Below are 16,345 nucleotides of genomic sequence, written 5' to 3'. Positions count from 1 at the left end.
ATTTCTAAAATATGTTTTTTCGACGTTGTTATCATCGGGACAGAGTCACGCGCGCGTGCTGTTGACGGATTTTTCCAAAGAAGTGGTAGCGATTCAATAGGTAATTCACTCAATGGAGGGAGTGCACGATAACCGGTTATTTTAGAGATAAATCTCCAATCTGTATAGAAGAACTAGTTTCTTATCGTTTTAAATAAAAAACATTGTCTAGAAAATTGTGCCGAAACGTTTGAAGTTAATCTCAACATCTAGATGGCACGAGGAGTTCCACGCCAGGAGATTGCCCATTCATCTCCGTCCTTCGTCACCTTGTGTAGACATTTGCTGAATTGTTAAGTTGCCACTTGGCAACTGGTGAAATGTTTGTTTCTTTTTCCCAGCCCATTTTTCTCAACAATGACATCATCCCACACACACACACAAAGTGTTGTTATGTCATACAACAAACTGTCGGAGGAAAAGTTTCGTTTTTTGGGGGGGAATAAAAATATATTTAAACGTCGCGCTTCTTTTTGAAAATTGGAGATATAATTAGACACGTGAATTTTTCGTGAAAAAAATGGGATTTTTCAGGGGGGGGACGTGTTTTGTGGCGTGGACTAGTTATTGTTGTTGTTGCTATTTAAAAAGAGAAGAAGAAAAATGCCGCGCACGGCGGAGAAAACACCTGAAAGTGGTGGGTCTTTGAACGGGCCGCGGGGAGAGCTCGTTGGTTCAATTAGCTTTTCATTATACGGTATATAGGAGAATTTGGAACAGCGCACCTTTAGCTATTTACTTTCGATTTCGAAAGAAACAAAAAAAGTCGTTTTTTGATGGGAATGAAAGAAGGAAATGGGGAAATGTTGTTGGGGCGCAAAAAAAATAAACACACACGAAAGAGTTTGGCCAGTCAAAACTGGACCTCGGGGTAATCCAGTCAACATTTTTTCGACCGGCTTCTTCATCATCTCACTTTTGATTTCCAGGTAAAATTTAAAAAAAAAAAAAAAAAAAAAAGAATCAAATTCGTTTCACTTTCATAGCTGAGCGCATGCAAACACGTAATCCAGCACACGAATCAGACGCAATCTCAAAACTTGATGGCACACCACTTTCTCGACAGCGTGAGATGACGTCAGACTTTCCCAAAGCTTGAGATTTAAATCTAATCAAAGTTTAATATTTTGAAATAATTTGCTACTCTACTTCCAAGCCGGAGAGAGCAGGTCGGGGTTATTCTTCCGCCATGTCAAGAATTTCACTGGACACTTTTGGTCTATTTTTTAAAAATTCATTTGGCATTCAAGGATATACAGAGCCGAACCAATCGAATAATATATAACAAGACGGTCTACATTTTAATATAATGGGCGCAAGGGCCTCGGAATAAAAATTAAAAATGTTGTTGTTGCTGTTTAAAAAAAAGTGTTTTCGACTTTCCGTTGTAAATCTTATTTTATCCTGAAACAGCACAGATCCTTTTGCGCTGACCCTTTTTTCCGTAGGCCAAAAAATAATGAGACGACTCGCTTTAATTTCGGTTTTAAAGGCTATTAAAAAAGAAAAAGAACTCAAACAACCAGGTTGCGCTCAGCGAGCTATTTATAACCCTGAATTTGGTTTAAATAATCCTCTGCCTATATCGATGTAATTCACGTAGTAATTCCAATAATAAAAGGGGAAGAATAATAAAGAATTTCGTTCATATAAGAAATTCGAACCTGGTGTGACAGTGATTACAGACTTGTAGTCGAGATATTTACGAGAAAGTTATAGTTCTTTTTTTTCCGCTAATAATGTAAGCAAACAAAAATGGGTTCGGCGGATGTATGTACACATGGAACGGATTGGATATATGGCGGACCGCGCTGCTGAACTGCTTACAAAAATTAAAAAAAAAATTCTACCATGTCCAAAGCGAATTTGAACAAACAACAAGGCCGAGCTCTCCGGTTAAACAAGAATAATGAACTGAGCGAGCGCAATAATTTTCGTGAGTCTCTCTCTCGGCCAACTCGTAAACTTTAGACGAAGAAAAAAATCTCCCGCGCCGACAACAATAGCGAACCGAAAAGAAAAAAAGAGAATAATAATAATAACCATCTTCTTGTTTTTTCGAATGCAAATGATGATGGCTCAAGAACATTTGTGTGTAGTAGTAGTAGTACAGTCTTAGAGGCCCTGGAAAATCGTTGACCTACATCAAATATTAACCACGTTCAGAATAGTTTTTCCCCCCTCGTGAGGTGACGCCTTTGACTGCGTTTGAAACTGCTTGGCTTGCAGTTGAATATGCGCCATGGGTTCTATTCATTTGGCAGGATGTGTGTACTTGGTTAGCATTAGGACAATAAATCAGTACCTTTAAAAGGCATAATCTGTACCCACAACTTGTAAAAATCGTCTACAAGTTTGTCACGATTGTCCTATTAGTTTTGAGAGGGGGGATTTCCTGGGCACTTGGAACATCCTTCCACAGCTCTTTATTCTCTACAATTAAACGTACTAGTCGTTGGTTGGGCGTGAAACTAACGAGATGGGGGTCGTCGAGAACAAGTCAACCATCAAACGTGGGCCACGATAACTCGTTGGAAATGCCAATAACAATCGACAGTTTTATCTAGAACGGATTCACGAAAAAGACATGAGCTGCGTGGTGGAACGCATGTGTGTAGCCTTGCTCCGGGTGCCGACTATGTAGGGAAAATTGGGGTGGTTTGGGATATATAATAAAGCCAAAATTCCTTGGTGGAACAAACGAGACTGAATTATGTTTCAAAAATAAAATGTAGCGAAGCTCGCTAATGTCGAGGCTTTCTTTTTCAAATTTGGTTCCGGCTATGACGTCATTTAAGAAAAAATAAATAAAATTCAAAATTTGAGGGCCAGACAGAGAAAAAGAAGAAGACGACCTTAAGAGTGAGCTAAGCCTTGCCCTTCTGTTACAATTGTCTATTAATAACAACAACATGGAGGGATCCGGCTCGTAATATCCCGCCGAGTTAAATACCTTTAATCGCCCCATGGTGGAATGTGTGAATGGCTTCTTGAACATCCATCCACGTTACACGAAAAATAAAAAGGAAGGCGGGGTCTTTTGAAAAAAAATTCTAAATTAATACAGAAACTTTCTAAAAGAAAAATCGATTTGAAAAACAAAAAAAAAATCAAAAAAGTCTACGGACAAAGAGGCCGAAAACTTCGTGAGTTTTCATTTTGTTATCCCGAAAAAAAAAAGAATTCGATGGAAGAAGATAAGACGCGCAATCTCTTTATATCTGTATAAACGGTGTTGCTGGTTTTACAACATTGGGGCACGTGTTATTTTCCATCCCGAGGCTTTGAAGAACCGGGATGACAGGAAAAAAAAAAAACCCCTTTTCCTGACACACTACAACCAAACAGCCTTCAGACAAAAGTCTAACCTCGTTCTCTGATGGAGCGCAGGCCGGCCCTGCTGCTGACTGCTGTTACAATTGTTATACACACTAACTGAAAAATTCCCCTTCACTTTTCATTAATAGCTGGATCTCTTTTTTCTTCCACCACCGAAATTCCCAGCTGTATAATCGTTTCCGCTTACCTTCGCTATCGGCCGATCAACAGAAATCTGTATAGGGGGGGCTCCTTGGAATCGACTAGGAGAAAGTTCTACAAGCTCCTGGAAAATCAAATAAAAATATCTTGAATGAAAAAAGAATTTGAAAATAATGTAACATTGAATTCACCTCTTTTTGAATGATTGCGTCACTTTTTTCTCTCGCCAAAATAATAATTGTAACAAACTGAAAATGAAAATATGTTTTTTAAAGTGCGACTCCTTATGGCTCACCCAATTTGAGGTTTTTCTCTGACGCAACAGCTCGGTGGTGGTAGTAGACCATTTCATTTTTAAAAGATAACAGTAAAGGGTGTAGTAAGTGTGTGTGTGTGTGGCCATTATGTGAAGCTATATAAGAGCGCTGGCCGTCCAGACGCTAGAGAGAAATAAGAGTGAGACCATCCACATTTTTTCGCCCATTCGAGCGAAACGAGTAGACCGACCGACCTTTTTTTCTTTTTCTTTTTCTTTTAAGATCTGAAAACACTCAAAATGATTACATCGTCAACCCGTGTTGGGTTGCCGAGTCTTTTCGCCTCGCAGGAGGTGGGCAAACACAAGAGAGAGAGAGAGAGAACTATAATAATAATTTCGGTTGCGTCGTAAAAACGACTTATGGCCGAGCCTGGTTAGGTTCTTGCTAGTTGCTCTTGTATGTTTCTCGACCGCTTCGAGGTAATCGTGCACAACGTCCCAAGGTTTTTCCTTCCTCAACTCTCTCTCTCTCGTATACGCAGAAAAAACTAGAATAGAAAAAAGAAAAAATAAACTCTTTTTGATACCTTTTTGTTTTTGTTTTTATTCCAATGGGGAATAAAAAACAATATTTCGGTTATTTTTATATGAGGTATCTAGAGGAGAGAGCCAAGAAGAAGTTGGTGTAGGTCTCTCTGTGATGCTATCGACACTCAGCAGACAGCATTGCGACCCTATTCCTTAAAAGGAATTCTGGATCAAAAACAACAGAAATGCATTACACAATTTCAAACTTACCGCGCCGTCGTGATGAAGGCGAACTAGAAAATAAAACGGATCAAAAAATTATTCTCGAGAAAAAGTGAAACCGTTACAACATTTCCCCTATGAGCAAAAAGAAGAAAAATATTTTAATCACAGTTTAGCTTATTTTCTATTTAGTCACGGAAATTCAGTGTGTAAAATACTAAAGCATATTTTTTTTTCCTTTTTTAATGTAATATATCACAGATAACACAGAAAAGAGTAGCGCATTCGCTGTATGCATACATAATTGTTGTTGCTGAATTTTTTTGTTTTTTTAGCTTCTAGACGAATAATTTGTTTTCCTTCTTCACCACTAAATTAGAGACGCAAGTGTTTTTCTTTTTTCAGAAACAGGGAAATATTTGAGAGGCGGGTAACATCCACAAGAGGAGAAGCAATTGTGGTGCGTGTGTGTGTGTGTGAAGGGGGGGAATCTTCTCTTCTCTTCAATCGTTTTACTTTTGGGAGGAGTTGGTAGTTTTGAAAGGAAACAACGACAACCGAACCAAAAAATGAAAACGAACAAAACAAATAAACAAACAAAAAAGGAAAACTCACAAGGCTTAATTATTGAATTATTGGTAATTTAGTAGTAGTAAGATTAATTATTATTTACGTGGATTGACGAGGTGCAGGAGAGAGACACACAAGAGATGCTGGACTCGCCAACGGATTATTTTTGTGTTTAGTTTTGAATTGTGGTGGAGGATATTATTCAGTGGAGGAAGAAGAGACTATCGGCATCGTCCGAAAAGTAATCCTCTGAATCGGATGTGAACAGATCGAGGTCGTCCAGGTCGAGCCCCAACTGGAGAACGTAGCGGCTTTCACGTTCTTCCAAGAAATCCCACAACAGGACCCGGAAGAATTCCGCCTATTTATTTCCAAAACAAATGAATGAATGCAAAAACGACCAATCAAATTAAAAATCAATTGGGTGTGTACCTCTTCCTCGTCTTGGCCGAATCGACGTCGGCGCAATTTGCCCTGGGGAGGACCGACGTCCGCTTTGGTCCCGTCGGGTAGCGCGTGCAAGTAGAAGCAGCGATTACCGAACGGACATTCGCCGCCACCTTGGTTAAAGTACTTGCAAGCTTTGTTGCTATATAATCCATTCCAAAAAGAGAATATATATATAAAAACTGGTCACTCTCTCTCTAAACCGACCAGCAACAACCAAAGAAATGGGAGGGGGAATTAGAGTTGGACGTTACCTCAAGGCCCCCTTGTAATCGGTGATCAACTTTTCCTTCTCTTCTTTCGTTTCACACCAGTAACGACTGGGGCACACGAAATCAGACTGGACTCGGCATTCCGGGCACGACCGGATGATCTTATTCTCAAACTGTTTCTCCTGTCGCCACTTGCGTATGCAGTCCAAGCTGTGGAAAAACAAACAAACAAAATAAAACCAATTGGTTGGACTGAAATTCATACTCATTTTCTCAAGTTGTCTTAACTAGACTGACCAGAAACAGTGCGAACAGTTGGGTAGCAATCCGAAACGTTGTTTAGTGGAAGGCAACTTCTCCCAAATGATTTCCATGCAAATACCGCAGGCTTTGTCTCGTGAACGAGCCACAGCAAAGGACTTTTCCATGTCGATTTTGTGCTGACGTAGACAACTCTGAAAACGTGGCAACGTGTTAGAAAAATAGGGTTACACACACACAGACACTCTTATTGGTTATGTAACCTGATTGTGCTCGTCTCTCTGCGCTTCATCCGTGGGGTGTAGGCAATTTAGGCCGCAGAGTTCGCAGAGATCTCCGTGAATGTAGGTGCATTCCTCACCGTATCGGCATGAGCCCATGTAATAATAAGGGCAGATTTGAGATGTAGACTGAGCAATCTTGAAGCTCTGGCCAGCGTTGGGATCCACAGCTTTCGCATAAGATTTTACAGGTGGCTGTTGGGAGGTGCTCGGTCCAGCTTCTTCTTGTCCATCAACATCTTTGACGTTTTAATAAGAAGTTCTAAATCAATGTTTCAACACACAGTCGCAAACTCTCTTACCTGATTCTTCAGATGATTTTATTGCTGGAAAGTCAAATTGAGAGTTGACAACTGGGTACACGATAGTTGAGGGGATGAATTCAGGTGCATTGACCCAATCTATATAACAAAGGCATGGTCAGCAAATTTTATTAAACAACAAACAGGAGGAATATGGCAATAAAAAGCTTATTTCCTTAACTTACTCATTGCCACAACATCAGTTGCATGGTTGGATTCATTTGGTTCAACATCCAGTTCGTGCAGATACCTGTAACAAAACAAGTGGCGGTCAATGGTCAAAACTCATCAACTGACCATCACCTAATGCTTAAACTTGCTCAGAAACTAATAAATACCTGCAATTTTCTCCGTAAATACATTTCCCGAGTTGGAAAAACCGACAAGGCGGAACAGTGGAGTGGTCCTCCAAAGGACACCTGAACATACCAATGGGATACATTAAAACGATGGCCGAAATAATGTTAATAAAGTTCAGCACGACCAAGGCGATGGACAACGTGAATAATGAATGTGGAAATCTTACCAAGAAGACTCCTTTCCTGTCCATCCTTCAGCCATGTTTACACAATAGGCCACGAACGAAGTTTACACGAAATCAGACAGAAAATAGTAATGCGACAACGAATGAAGTGGCTGCAAAAACTTTAAAAAATATTAAGGCAAAAATAAAAATACCTGCGAATGATTGATGAATGATGATCCCAATTAAAGGCGACTCTGCTAGAAATGTCGAGTATTAATAATAAATAGACACAATGTGCAAAGACGAGTTTCGATAATGAAGAATATTGAAATTTAACTTTTGCGGCTCTCGGATTGGTCAGACTGTTGCCATGAGCACTGAGAAAGGATCGTTTTTTTGTTGTCTTTCATTCGATTCAATGCAACTATGAAAGGTATAACAGGTACATGTATGCAAATGAATTCTCGTGAATTCTGTGTGCCAACATGTCGCATGGTAAAAAAAGAATAAGGTAAAAAAATCAATTCGCCGTTGTACGTTAATCTTTTATCGAGAGAATTTATAGCCTATGGTCACAAAAGTTGATTTCATTTTGGTATTGCTGTAGTATACATTCTAATTTACTGGGCTAAGTGTTTCCCGGTAATGTTGTTGGTGCGGTTTAATTCACGTTGCGATTTCCACATTCCGCGGTCACATCCACGAATTTAAAAATGTTGTGCTTATCAAAATCAAGTTGCAATCAAGGAAACATCTGTTGCATGGAAAAATAACTTGGATCCTTTTATCACCAAAAACAAAACATATTCTTTAATATTCTTTATTTCCAACCCAGACATTTTTGCTTTTTATTTAGTTTGAACGAAATAATGGCTAATTATTACACCGGTTGACTTTGTTCACGTTGAAAATCATTAATTATGTAACGAGCTAGTATAGACCAGTTTTGATTGGAAAAAGTGAATGTACAGTTAATACTAAATTCGATTAAAAAAGGGGAAATAAAAAAAAACTGGGAGATCAGGTGAAATTGATTTGAACTCGCGTCTGCACGCGCTTATAGTCGCATATACAAGATCCTTTGCCATCGGAAAACCGTTGATTTGTTTTACACGACTATCAAGAGAGAATTAGAAATTTGTCCGTTCAATATATATTTATATAGTTCACGTTATACTCTTACATAAGCACATTTGCTTGTTTGACTACTTGTAGAGCACTCTCTTTCTCTTTAGTTGTTCAATCGGTATATACAAGATGAATGAATATACCTGAAAAACATATCGCCGGGCAAAAGTGAAAATGCTCGGGTGATGGAACAGGTCTCTCTCTCTCTCGGCCAAGAATATAATAAGATTGTTTGTAGATGATGATGTGTGAATATTATATTTGTGTGTCGAAAACTTTCACTCTGATCGAATTCCCTCCCCCGGGAAAAGTCAATTTCTTATTCCAACCCCTTTTTTCCCGTTGGCACGTTTCAATAAATGATTGAAGTCCATCATCGCCGGGCCCCATCAAAATTATGGATGGCCCAGGCGGAGGGAGTGGCCCGCTGGAGCGACAAAAGAGGAGGAGCAACTTAACGGGAAAAAGGAAAAGTAAAAGCACATCAAAATAAAATATAGTCGACTGTAAAAATAGCCAAAAAAGAAATATCTCTCTTTCTTCTTTGGAGCTAGCTATAGATACAGATAGATATTTTTTATTATGCCATCGCTGGGCAGCCAACAACAACAGGAGCAACAACTCCAACAACATACACAAAAGCCAAAGGCGTATGAATCACCTGGTCCCGCCGCTGCCGCCGCTCAGCAGGAGAAAGGTTTGCGTGAAGAAAAAAGAGTCAAAGAGAAACGGGGCAAACGCGGGAATATATAACTAGGGCACATTCCGAACGAAAAACCGCACACCAGGGGGTTTGGTGCAGCAGTTCACCATAGCCCAACATATTTTTCTTGTATACATACGTATGTATGTGAAAGAGAGAAAAATAAATAGACACATAGATATACAAGTTGAGGATTATCATGGGAAGAAAGATGAAGTGCGTCAATGAAGAGCCGATTGTCTCTACGCCATTACGTCATACACAGAGGTGGGTGAGGTGTGTGTGCGAGCGAGTTAAAACAATCGGACCATATTCCTCTAGTTAAAAAGGAACAATCGACGGGAAATTAGAGGCAAAATCAAACAAATGAGGTGAAAAATTTGATTTTTATTTTGTTTTTTTTTAAATTGAAATGAACGACACGGAGGCCGTCGGTCCGTGCCAAATGTCTTGTTTAGTTTAAGAGTTATGTGTGTTTTAAAATAGGTGAGATTTATTAGGACGTTTCTGATATGTTGTAATTGAATTCTTTTTTTTTTTCCGCGTGACTTTTGTTGGCCCTGCACGGTGATGTAATCGGTAAAGAATTGCAATAGTTGTGTGTGGGGGTAATATATTATTGTATAAGAAAAATAAGGGACAATAATGTTTAATAACATCACGCTGGACATATATTTTTATGATTGATATGTTCACGGTTCACGATTTTTGAATTCTACTACCCCGCGAGCGGGGATTCCTCGACTTTTTCGGCCATCCACTGCTGAGGTGGTTGGTAGGAAAATTCGTGCAAAAAGATGCGAACTGCAGATTGTCCGCTGCTGCTGTCCACTTAAAAACAAAAATGGACGGACTAATAAGAAGATGGAGAGAGTTTGATATCAAATATCCAAGTTACAATTTTACGACTGTTTAGTAGACCGGGTAGGAGCCGGGCATAAGATTTCTCCGTGATGAATGAAAATGTCGGCAATTGGCCATAACAATTATTTCCGACAATTCTTCAACCCCAAACCCAAATAAATAAAAACCAAGATAAAAAAAATCTTTATTTTATTTATTATTTCTTTTCGAGCTGAAAATGTTGGTTGCTGGATATTTTATTTTTTATTTTATCTTTTATATATATTTTCAAGTGAAGGGTGTTACCGGGTGCGCTCTGATGTGATAGAAAGTGATGGCGTGATGTAACAAGCAGCGTCAGCCAGCCCAGGGTACTACAGGGTACACACGGTCACGCGTCGTTTACCCACCAACACACACACATTTGAGTTTATAGTTGCTAATAGCCAAAATGATGGAAAAGGGACACAGCGTGAAAGGGGAGGATATAATACAACAACCCAAAAAGTGGTCTTGTTAACCTAACCCCCCCCCCCCTCTAAAACTGCCATTCACGTCATCCCATTTTCAACATCAAAACAGGTAAAAGATAAATTTCGAATCAACTTGCCAATCCGAAAAAATAAGATATTCTTCAATTAATTTGTGAAAATAAAATAATAAAAACAGTCAAACAACTTTCACTCGTCGTCGGTGTATGAAACAGAAGCGAAAATCCCCGTCGTCAAAGTCCCGCAACAGACGGTCAATCTCTTGTTATACAATTCACAGAGTCTGAATCATGAAAGGCGGGCTGCTCCGGTCACGACCGAAGCCAATTCGATTATCTAAGCCAAACCGCACATGTCCGAATAATAAAACAAACAAAAAGGAAAATAAAATAAAATAAAATAAACAGGAATTTCAGATGGCGAAATTGTGTGTTGCCATTTAATCTAATAAAAGATGCCGTTGGTTATATTCAATACATTAAGTCGAATCTCTTTATTCGGATCTATATTACACGTCGAAACTTTTTAAAATTAATTTTTTTTTGTCTTTAACGTCGTTGGAGAGAGGAGGGATAAAAACGAGCGGTCGGCACGCGATGGACGATGACGAGCAAAGTTGATATTTTCTTTTCTCATGGGGCTCGGATGATATAGACGCGTAGGGGGGGGTTCAATTTTCCTATATACTCCCCCACACAAGGTAAATATCCGATGACACACAACACGTTCATTTTTATAACTATGATTCTGTTTGCACAAGAGACACACAGCAAAAAATAAGGGAAGTAACCGAATATATAATATAGGAACAGCACACCAGAGGGTATAGAAGAAATGGCAATCAGCTAATGGACCAACATATACACGCAACTACTCTGAATTTTATATTTTTATATTTGACTGCTGTCCAGTAGTTCATCCCCGTTGACCTTTATGAATAGATCCGCCACTCTCGGTGCTGCCTACTGTACACATCTGTGCTGTGCGGTGTAGAAAGTGGAGCAGAATTTCAAATGATAAATAGATGTATACGCGTGTGTGTCTATATAACATGTATACATCTGTATAGTAGAACCCCCCTTTGCGAGGTCGTCGATGAATCAAAAAATAGGAGAAACGAATTCTCGGCGGACGCGGACTGTGTGTCTGTGTGCTGCCGTGAATGATAAATTCCATTGCGGGACTATCCAGCTCCTGCTGGCTCCCTTTGCAAAATATAACCAAAAAATATATCCTTATACTATCCCCTAGTCGAAATACGAAAAAAACTTATTTTTACCAACGAGATTTACGTGATTTTCGGACATGGTCGTGTATAATAAATAGAAATTGTACGTAACATTTTTTTGGTTCTTTTTTTTCGGGAGGAGAGGGCTGTATAGACGTAACGACCAGTTCACGACCGAATCTCGTTATTCCCATCAACTCTCTCTCCTTCTCTCGGCTGCTCTGAATCGTTTCTCTCTCTCCTTTATCAAACGAAATATTTTTGTTTTCTTATGACATTAGGCCCTTTGGTATGACGTCAACCGGTTTTTTTTCCCTTAGCTGATGCAGATGTGTAATAAAAGCTCCAATTAATTGACCATTCTATACCTTAAAAGGTCCATGATGAGACTGATGAATTCAAAATGAGTTTGATTGATTGGCGATTCGTGATTGGAATCGTAAATAATCGGGATAACCAAGTTTTCTACAGGTGTCACGATCGTGCCCTTTGAGCCACGATGAGACAGCACTCAAATTTGCCAAAGAAAATCAATTGATTGTTTATTTCGATAGACTAAACCGGATTTTATACACGTCAGAAAAAATGCCGAGCAATTTTTGTAAGTTGCGCTGAGACTGTCGGCCCAATTTTCTCGTTGGCAGAATTGATTTATACATATACGTACACGGGTACACCGGCCGAATAAAACAAAGATCTCCATTCATTTCCATGAATGTCGTCATCCGCGCACAAATCTTTTCGAGTGAGGCTGTGAGATTTTTGTTTTCTTCTTCTTCTTCTTATCTCTGATGATGGCGGTTGTATAGTCTAGTCTAGTAGTACTACTACTACTATAATATTATCTGAATTATTATCTCAGCAGAGAAAAAAACCTGGCGCGACCATGACTGCAATCAGCCGCCATAAAAGGTCTGAAATGTTGCAGCGCATTGCGTCTATCTCTTTCTCTTTTTTCGAATTTTGTTTTTTCTTTTCTTTTCTGGGGCATCTGAAAAAGAAGAAAAATTTCATCATCATCTTTTGACCTCTCTGCATGCTGTTATGGCCTTATGGCTGTGTGTGCAGCACCGGCCCTTTCATTAGTCGCCGATGGAATAATATTATAAGCCATAGCCATAGCTGCTAGCCACCCTCCAATCAATGGGAGCTAACAAACACCATCATCATTTTAATCACATCCGGGGCTAATAATAAATGACTTCATCTCCCAGCATCTCAGCCTCTCGAATAATTGTACACAAGTTGGCAATCGCGCGGATTAAAGATGACTCGATTAGGGGGGGGGGGAAAAAATTTTTTTTACAAAATAAAAATATGGGTCAGATTTGTTACGTCTACAAGAGTGAAAGTCACTCCCTGGTGATGTTTTTTTAAAGACAATATCAAAAAAGCCCATCACGGGTTGTTGTACAACACGTGTAAAACAACGAGAGAGAGAACGATGATGTATCCCGCGTGATGGGCTCGGGAAAAAGTGTTGCACACACACAGACAACAAAGTCGTGACGAATTTTTTACAGTTAACCCAAACTGGGAATATATATAGGAAAATAAAAGAATTTTTCTGAGGTGAAAGTTTTTATTTTATTTTATTTTTTCAAATCTCCCGCCAATCATTAGTGGCGCAAATTAGAGATCGCCGGAGAGCCATCAACACCTTTTTTTATTTTTTAAATGTTGTTTGCACTAATAAAAAGACGTAATAATCTAGCGCGGGATATTTCAATAATTAAAAAAACAAAAATTTTATTTCTCGACTGATATCGTCGAAAATGAGTTTGTTTTTTGTTATTTTCAAAAAGATAAAAAATTAGATAATTATGACCGTTTGTTGTTGTTGTTGTTATTGCTCCGATTACACGTGTGGAAAAAGATCACGATTAAATTGTTTCACCTTTTTTTTCGTTGAGTCGTTAAAGACGAAAAAAAAATGACGGGAAAAAACTTTTTTATTTTATTTTATTTTATTTGTTAAATGATAATAACAATAATAAAAGATTCGACAACGAGAAAATGAAAGCGCGTCGCTGGCGGCGAACCAAAATTTTTTTTATCATTCGAAAATAAAATAAAAATTCGATCCTCCTCCTCCTCCTTTTTATAACGCCCCACACGTTATTACACAGCACACACAAAGTGTGTTTGGACCGTCCAAATGAGCTTCTTCATATTCTTCATCGCCGACAGCTAAAATACCCAAAAAAGATTTTTCATTTTCCACAAACGACGTGTGAAATTCGAATTTTAAAATCCGAATTTTCTTTCGAAATCACATATTTTTTGAGCGGGAAAATAATTATTTTTGAAAAAATATTTTTGGGTGGGCGTCAAAAAATTACGATCCGGGTATATCGTATAGTTTTTTTGAGAGCTCAGGCCTTTATTTTATTATTATTTATTTGATGATGACGGGCCAGCCGTTATTGCGTGACTGGACGTGATTAGGGTCCTCTCTTCTTTTTACATGCGCTCAACCCACCCACGTATATATGTGCGCAGTTGAGAGTCGCCATATGAAAACGATAAGATAGCTCTCCCCCCTCGCTATATAATTACAAATAAAATCTAACGAGGGGGAGGGAGATCCCGGAGATCCACGGCATATGGACAACACACCGTGAAATGGATTCAAAACAGATGCTCTCAACTGTATATTTTATTTTTGTTATTTTTAGTGATGACATCATCATATTGAATAATCCCCCTGCACCCGCCAAAAAAATATTTTTGATGATTTTTATGTGAAAGTCATTCATCGATTGATCTCTCCGTTTTGTGTGTGTAACAGTGTTCGGAACGTCACGGAGTTTTCAGTGACTTAGAAAAAATTTGCACGTCATACGTCATTTGAAAACCTAACGTCAAAAGTCAAAAAAAAAAAGTCAACGTAACTGCCAAAAAAAATTACGTCACCGTCATGACTTAAGTCACAAAATAAGTCATGTATTTTTACGCTATTTGACAGGTGGTTTTTACAAGTTTAAAGCAATTTTTAGAAATATTAACATTTCCAACATTGAATCGGACAACTTATTTCTTCTTATTGTTAAAATTAATGCTGCTAAGCTAAAAAGACGCTCTACTGGAGCGCTAGTTGGAATGACAGTATTATATTTTACAAACAAAGATTTAATCTGTGGATAATTATCAAGCATTCCTATAGAGGTGTCGCGATCTTTTAAAAATCGGTCTACCTCGTCATCCGGTCTGCCTGAAGGTTGAATTTCATCAAACAGCAAAAACTCTTCGGCTAAGGATGTTTTGCTTTTTTCCAAAACTGGTGAACACGTAGAGTCCTGGATCAACTGCCTGAGTTTTATTTTGGCTTCTTCTTGGCTCCTTCTGTCTTTTATCCAATGACAACCCTTTTATCCTTTATGATGACAACTGATATGTTTTACGAAAATTACAGACGAAAAAATCTTCCGATCCACGGCATTGTTCGTCAACATTGCCAGATGACGTTTTTATTTTGACTTTTTTTAAGATTCCAAATTTTTTTCACGTCAAACGTCAACGTAAAAGTCACGCATAAATTTTATTTCAGTCGCAGTCGACGTATACGTCAAAATTTGACTTAAGTCATGACTTAAGTCAAAATTTGACTTAAGTCAATTGGTGACGTTCCTAACACTGGTGTGTAATAACAACACACATGCGCATATTTAGAATGATGTGTGCAGCCCGGAGCAGTTCATATTCATTAGTCGAGGTCATCCCAATTTGATTTTAATTAGGTTTGGATTAATAATAATAATTAATAAAAAATGGGCCCAGACGTGTGTACACCATAAATCGTCTAGACAAATCGGCCATCTAAAAGATTGAATTTGACCTTAAATAGGAAAAGGACCGGGACCGGGACCGATGAATGGATCAAAGATATAAAAAGAGATTTATTAGGCCATCACTACTACGTACTACACATCTCGACCAATAAGTAGGCGGGGTTTCTTGACAACATCCGGATTGAAAAAATTCCCCTTGAAGATGGACGTCATCATCGGTCAGGATTTTCCAGCTCACGTAGGCAGCGGCCATTCCTTATCGATATCTGAACGGCGTCAATTGGGGAAAATTGCGCAACGCTTCCTGCTGGGCCGCCAGCAAAAGATCCGCCAACTGAAAAATTGATTTAAGTTGGTAACAGGGGGAATTCTTTTCTTGATTGGTTGGGTCTACTGCGCATGGCACACACAAGGATTTCCGGGTCACGCGTGTTGTGCCCATCCAACAAACATCCAACTGGCCACCATATTAAATGATAGCCAATGACCGAAATGGTGGGTGGAGTCGGTCGGCCATCACCAGCGCAGCAAAAGTTGAACTGCACAGAGATCCTCTTTGGCCATCACAGACCTGTTCTTTAATATGTCGATTGTTTGGGTATTATCGTGATATGCCGACCATTTAAACCGTGCGGTTATAAACCTGTCGGGACTGTATATACTATCTACTCCCGGAGGAGGACCCAGCGTGAAGTTTGGGGGGGGAAAATCAATCGCCGATAAATTGAAGGAAGAAGTTATAGCGGGAAATTTAAATCAGCTCATAGCATTTTTCTATCGGGACCCATTTCAATTCGATAAATTGATCTTTTATTGTGGGCGACCGATGAATCTAATTAAGAAAAAAAAACTCCCGCAAAAAAAGGGGGAAACTCGTTTTTATAATTCGCCAGTCGACCAGTTTTTTTACGTAATGTTGATTGGATAAATTTAATTTGAATATAAGACCCCCAAAACAACAAAAATAAAATGACACTTTTTTATTTTTATTTTAAAACAGAAAAAAAGGATGTGCGTGTTGGTTTCATTCGCGATAATAGTTTGGGCGTTGGCCGCTCTTTTGATAGAATAGTCTGACAGCAGTCGGGGCCCAT

General features: G+C 38.9%; 1 protein-coding gene and 2 long non-coding RNA genes across 3 annotated transcripts; all 3 read right to left on the bottom strand.

Moving 5' to 3' along the window:
* Window positions 1–3,249: 3,249 nt before the first annotated feature.
* On the bottom strand, window positions 3,250–4,154 carry LOC124190970. The gene is made up of 2 exons (XR_006873216.1): window positions 3,711–4,154; window positions 3,250–3,643 (listed from the first exon to the last, which is right to left on the bottom strand). It is a non-coding gene; the product is annotated as an uncharacterized LOC124190970 (long non-coding RNA).
* Window positions 4,155–4,696: 542 nt separating this feature from the next.
* LOC124190962 (E3 ubiquitin-protein ligase makorin-1-like) lies at window positions 4,697–7,240 on the bottom strand. Its single transcript, XM_046583847.1, has 9 exons — window positions 7,128–7,240; window positions 6,940–7,020; window positions 6,787–6,851; window positions 6,602–6,700; window positions 6,282–6,538; window positions 6,055–6,212; window positions 5,800–5,967; window positions 5,531–5,687; window positions 4,697–5,459 (listed from the first exon to the last, which is right to left on the bottom strand). Exons 1-9 carry the CDS (start codon window positions 7,160–7,162, stop codon window positions 5,301–5,303), a joined length of 1,179 nt encoding a protein of 392 aa, XP_046439803.1. The 5' UTR covers window positions 7,163–7,240; the 3' UTR covers window positions 4,697–5,300.
* A 7,045-nt stretch (window positions 7,241–14,285) lies between these two features.
* On the bottom strand, window positions 14,286–15,096 carry LOC124190961. The gene is made up of 2 exons (XR_006873213.1): window positions 14,658–15,096; window positions 14,286–14,318 (listed from the first exon to the last, which is right to left on the bottom strand). It is a non-coding gene; the product is annotated as an uncharacterized LOC124190961 (long non-coding RNA).
* Between the last annotated feature and the right edge of the window lie 1,249 nt (window positions 15,097–16,345).

The sequence above is a fragment of the Daphnia pulex genome, chromosome 3 (assembly GCF_021134715.1).
Source record: "Daphnia pulex isolate KAP4 chromosome 3, ASM2113471v1".
Classification (NCBI taxonomy): Eukaryota; Metazoa; Arthropoda; class Branchiopoda; order Diplostraca; family Daphniidae; genus Daphnia; species Daphnia pulex.
This window is presented reverse-complemented; position numbering and strand designations above follow the sequence as displayed.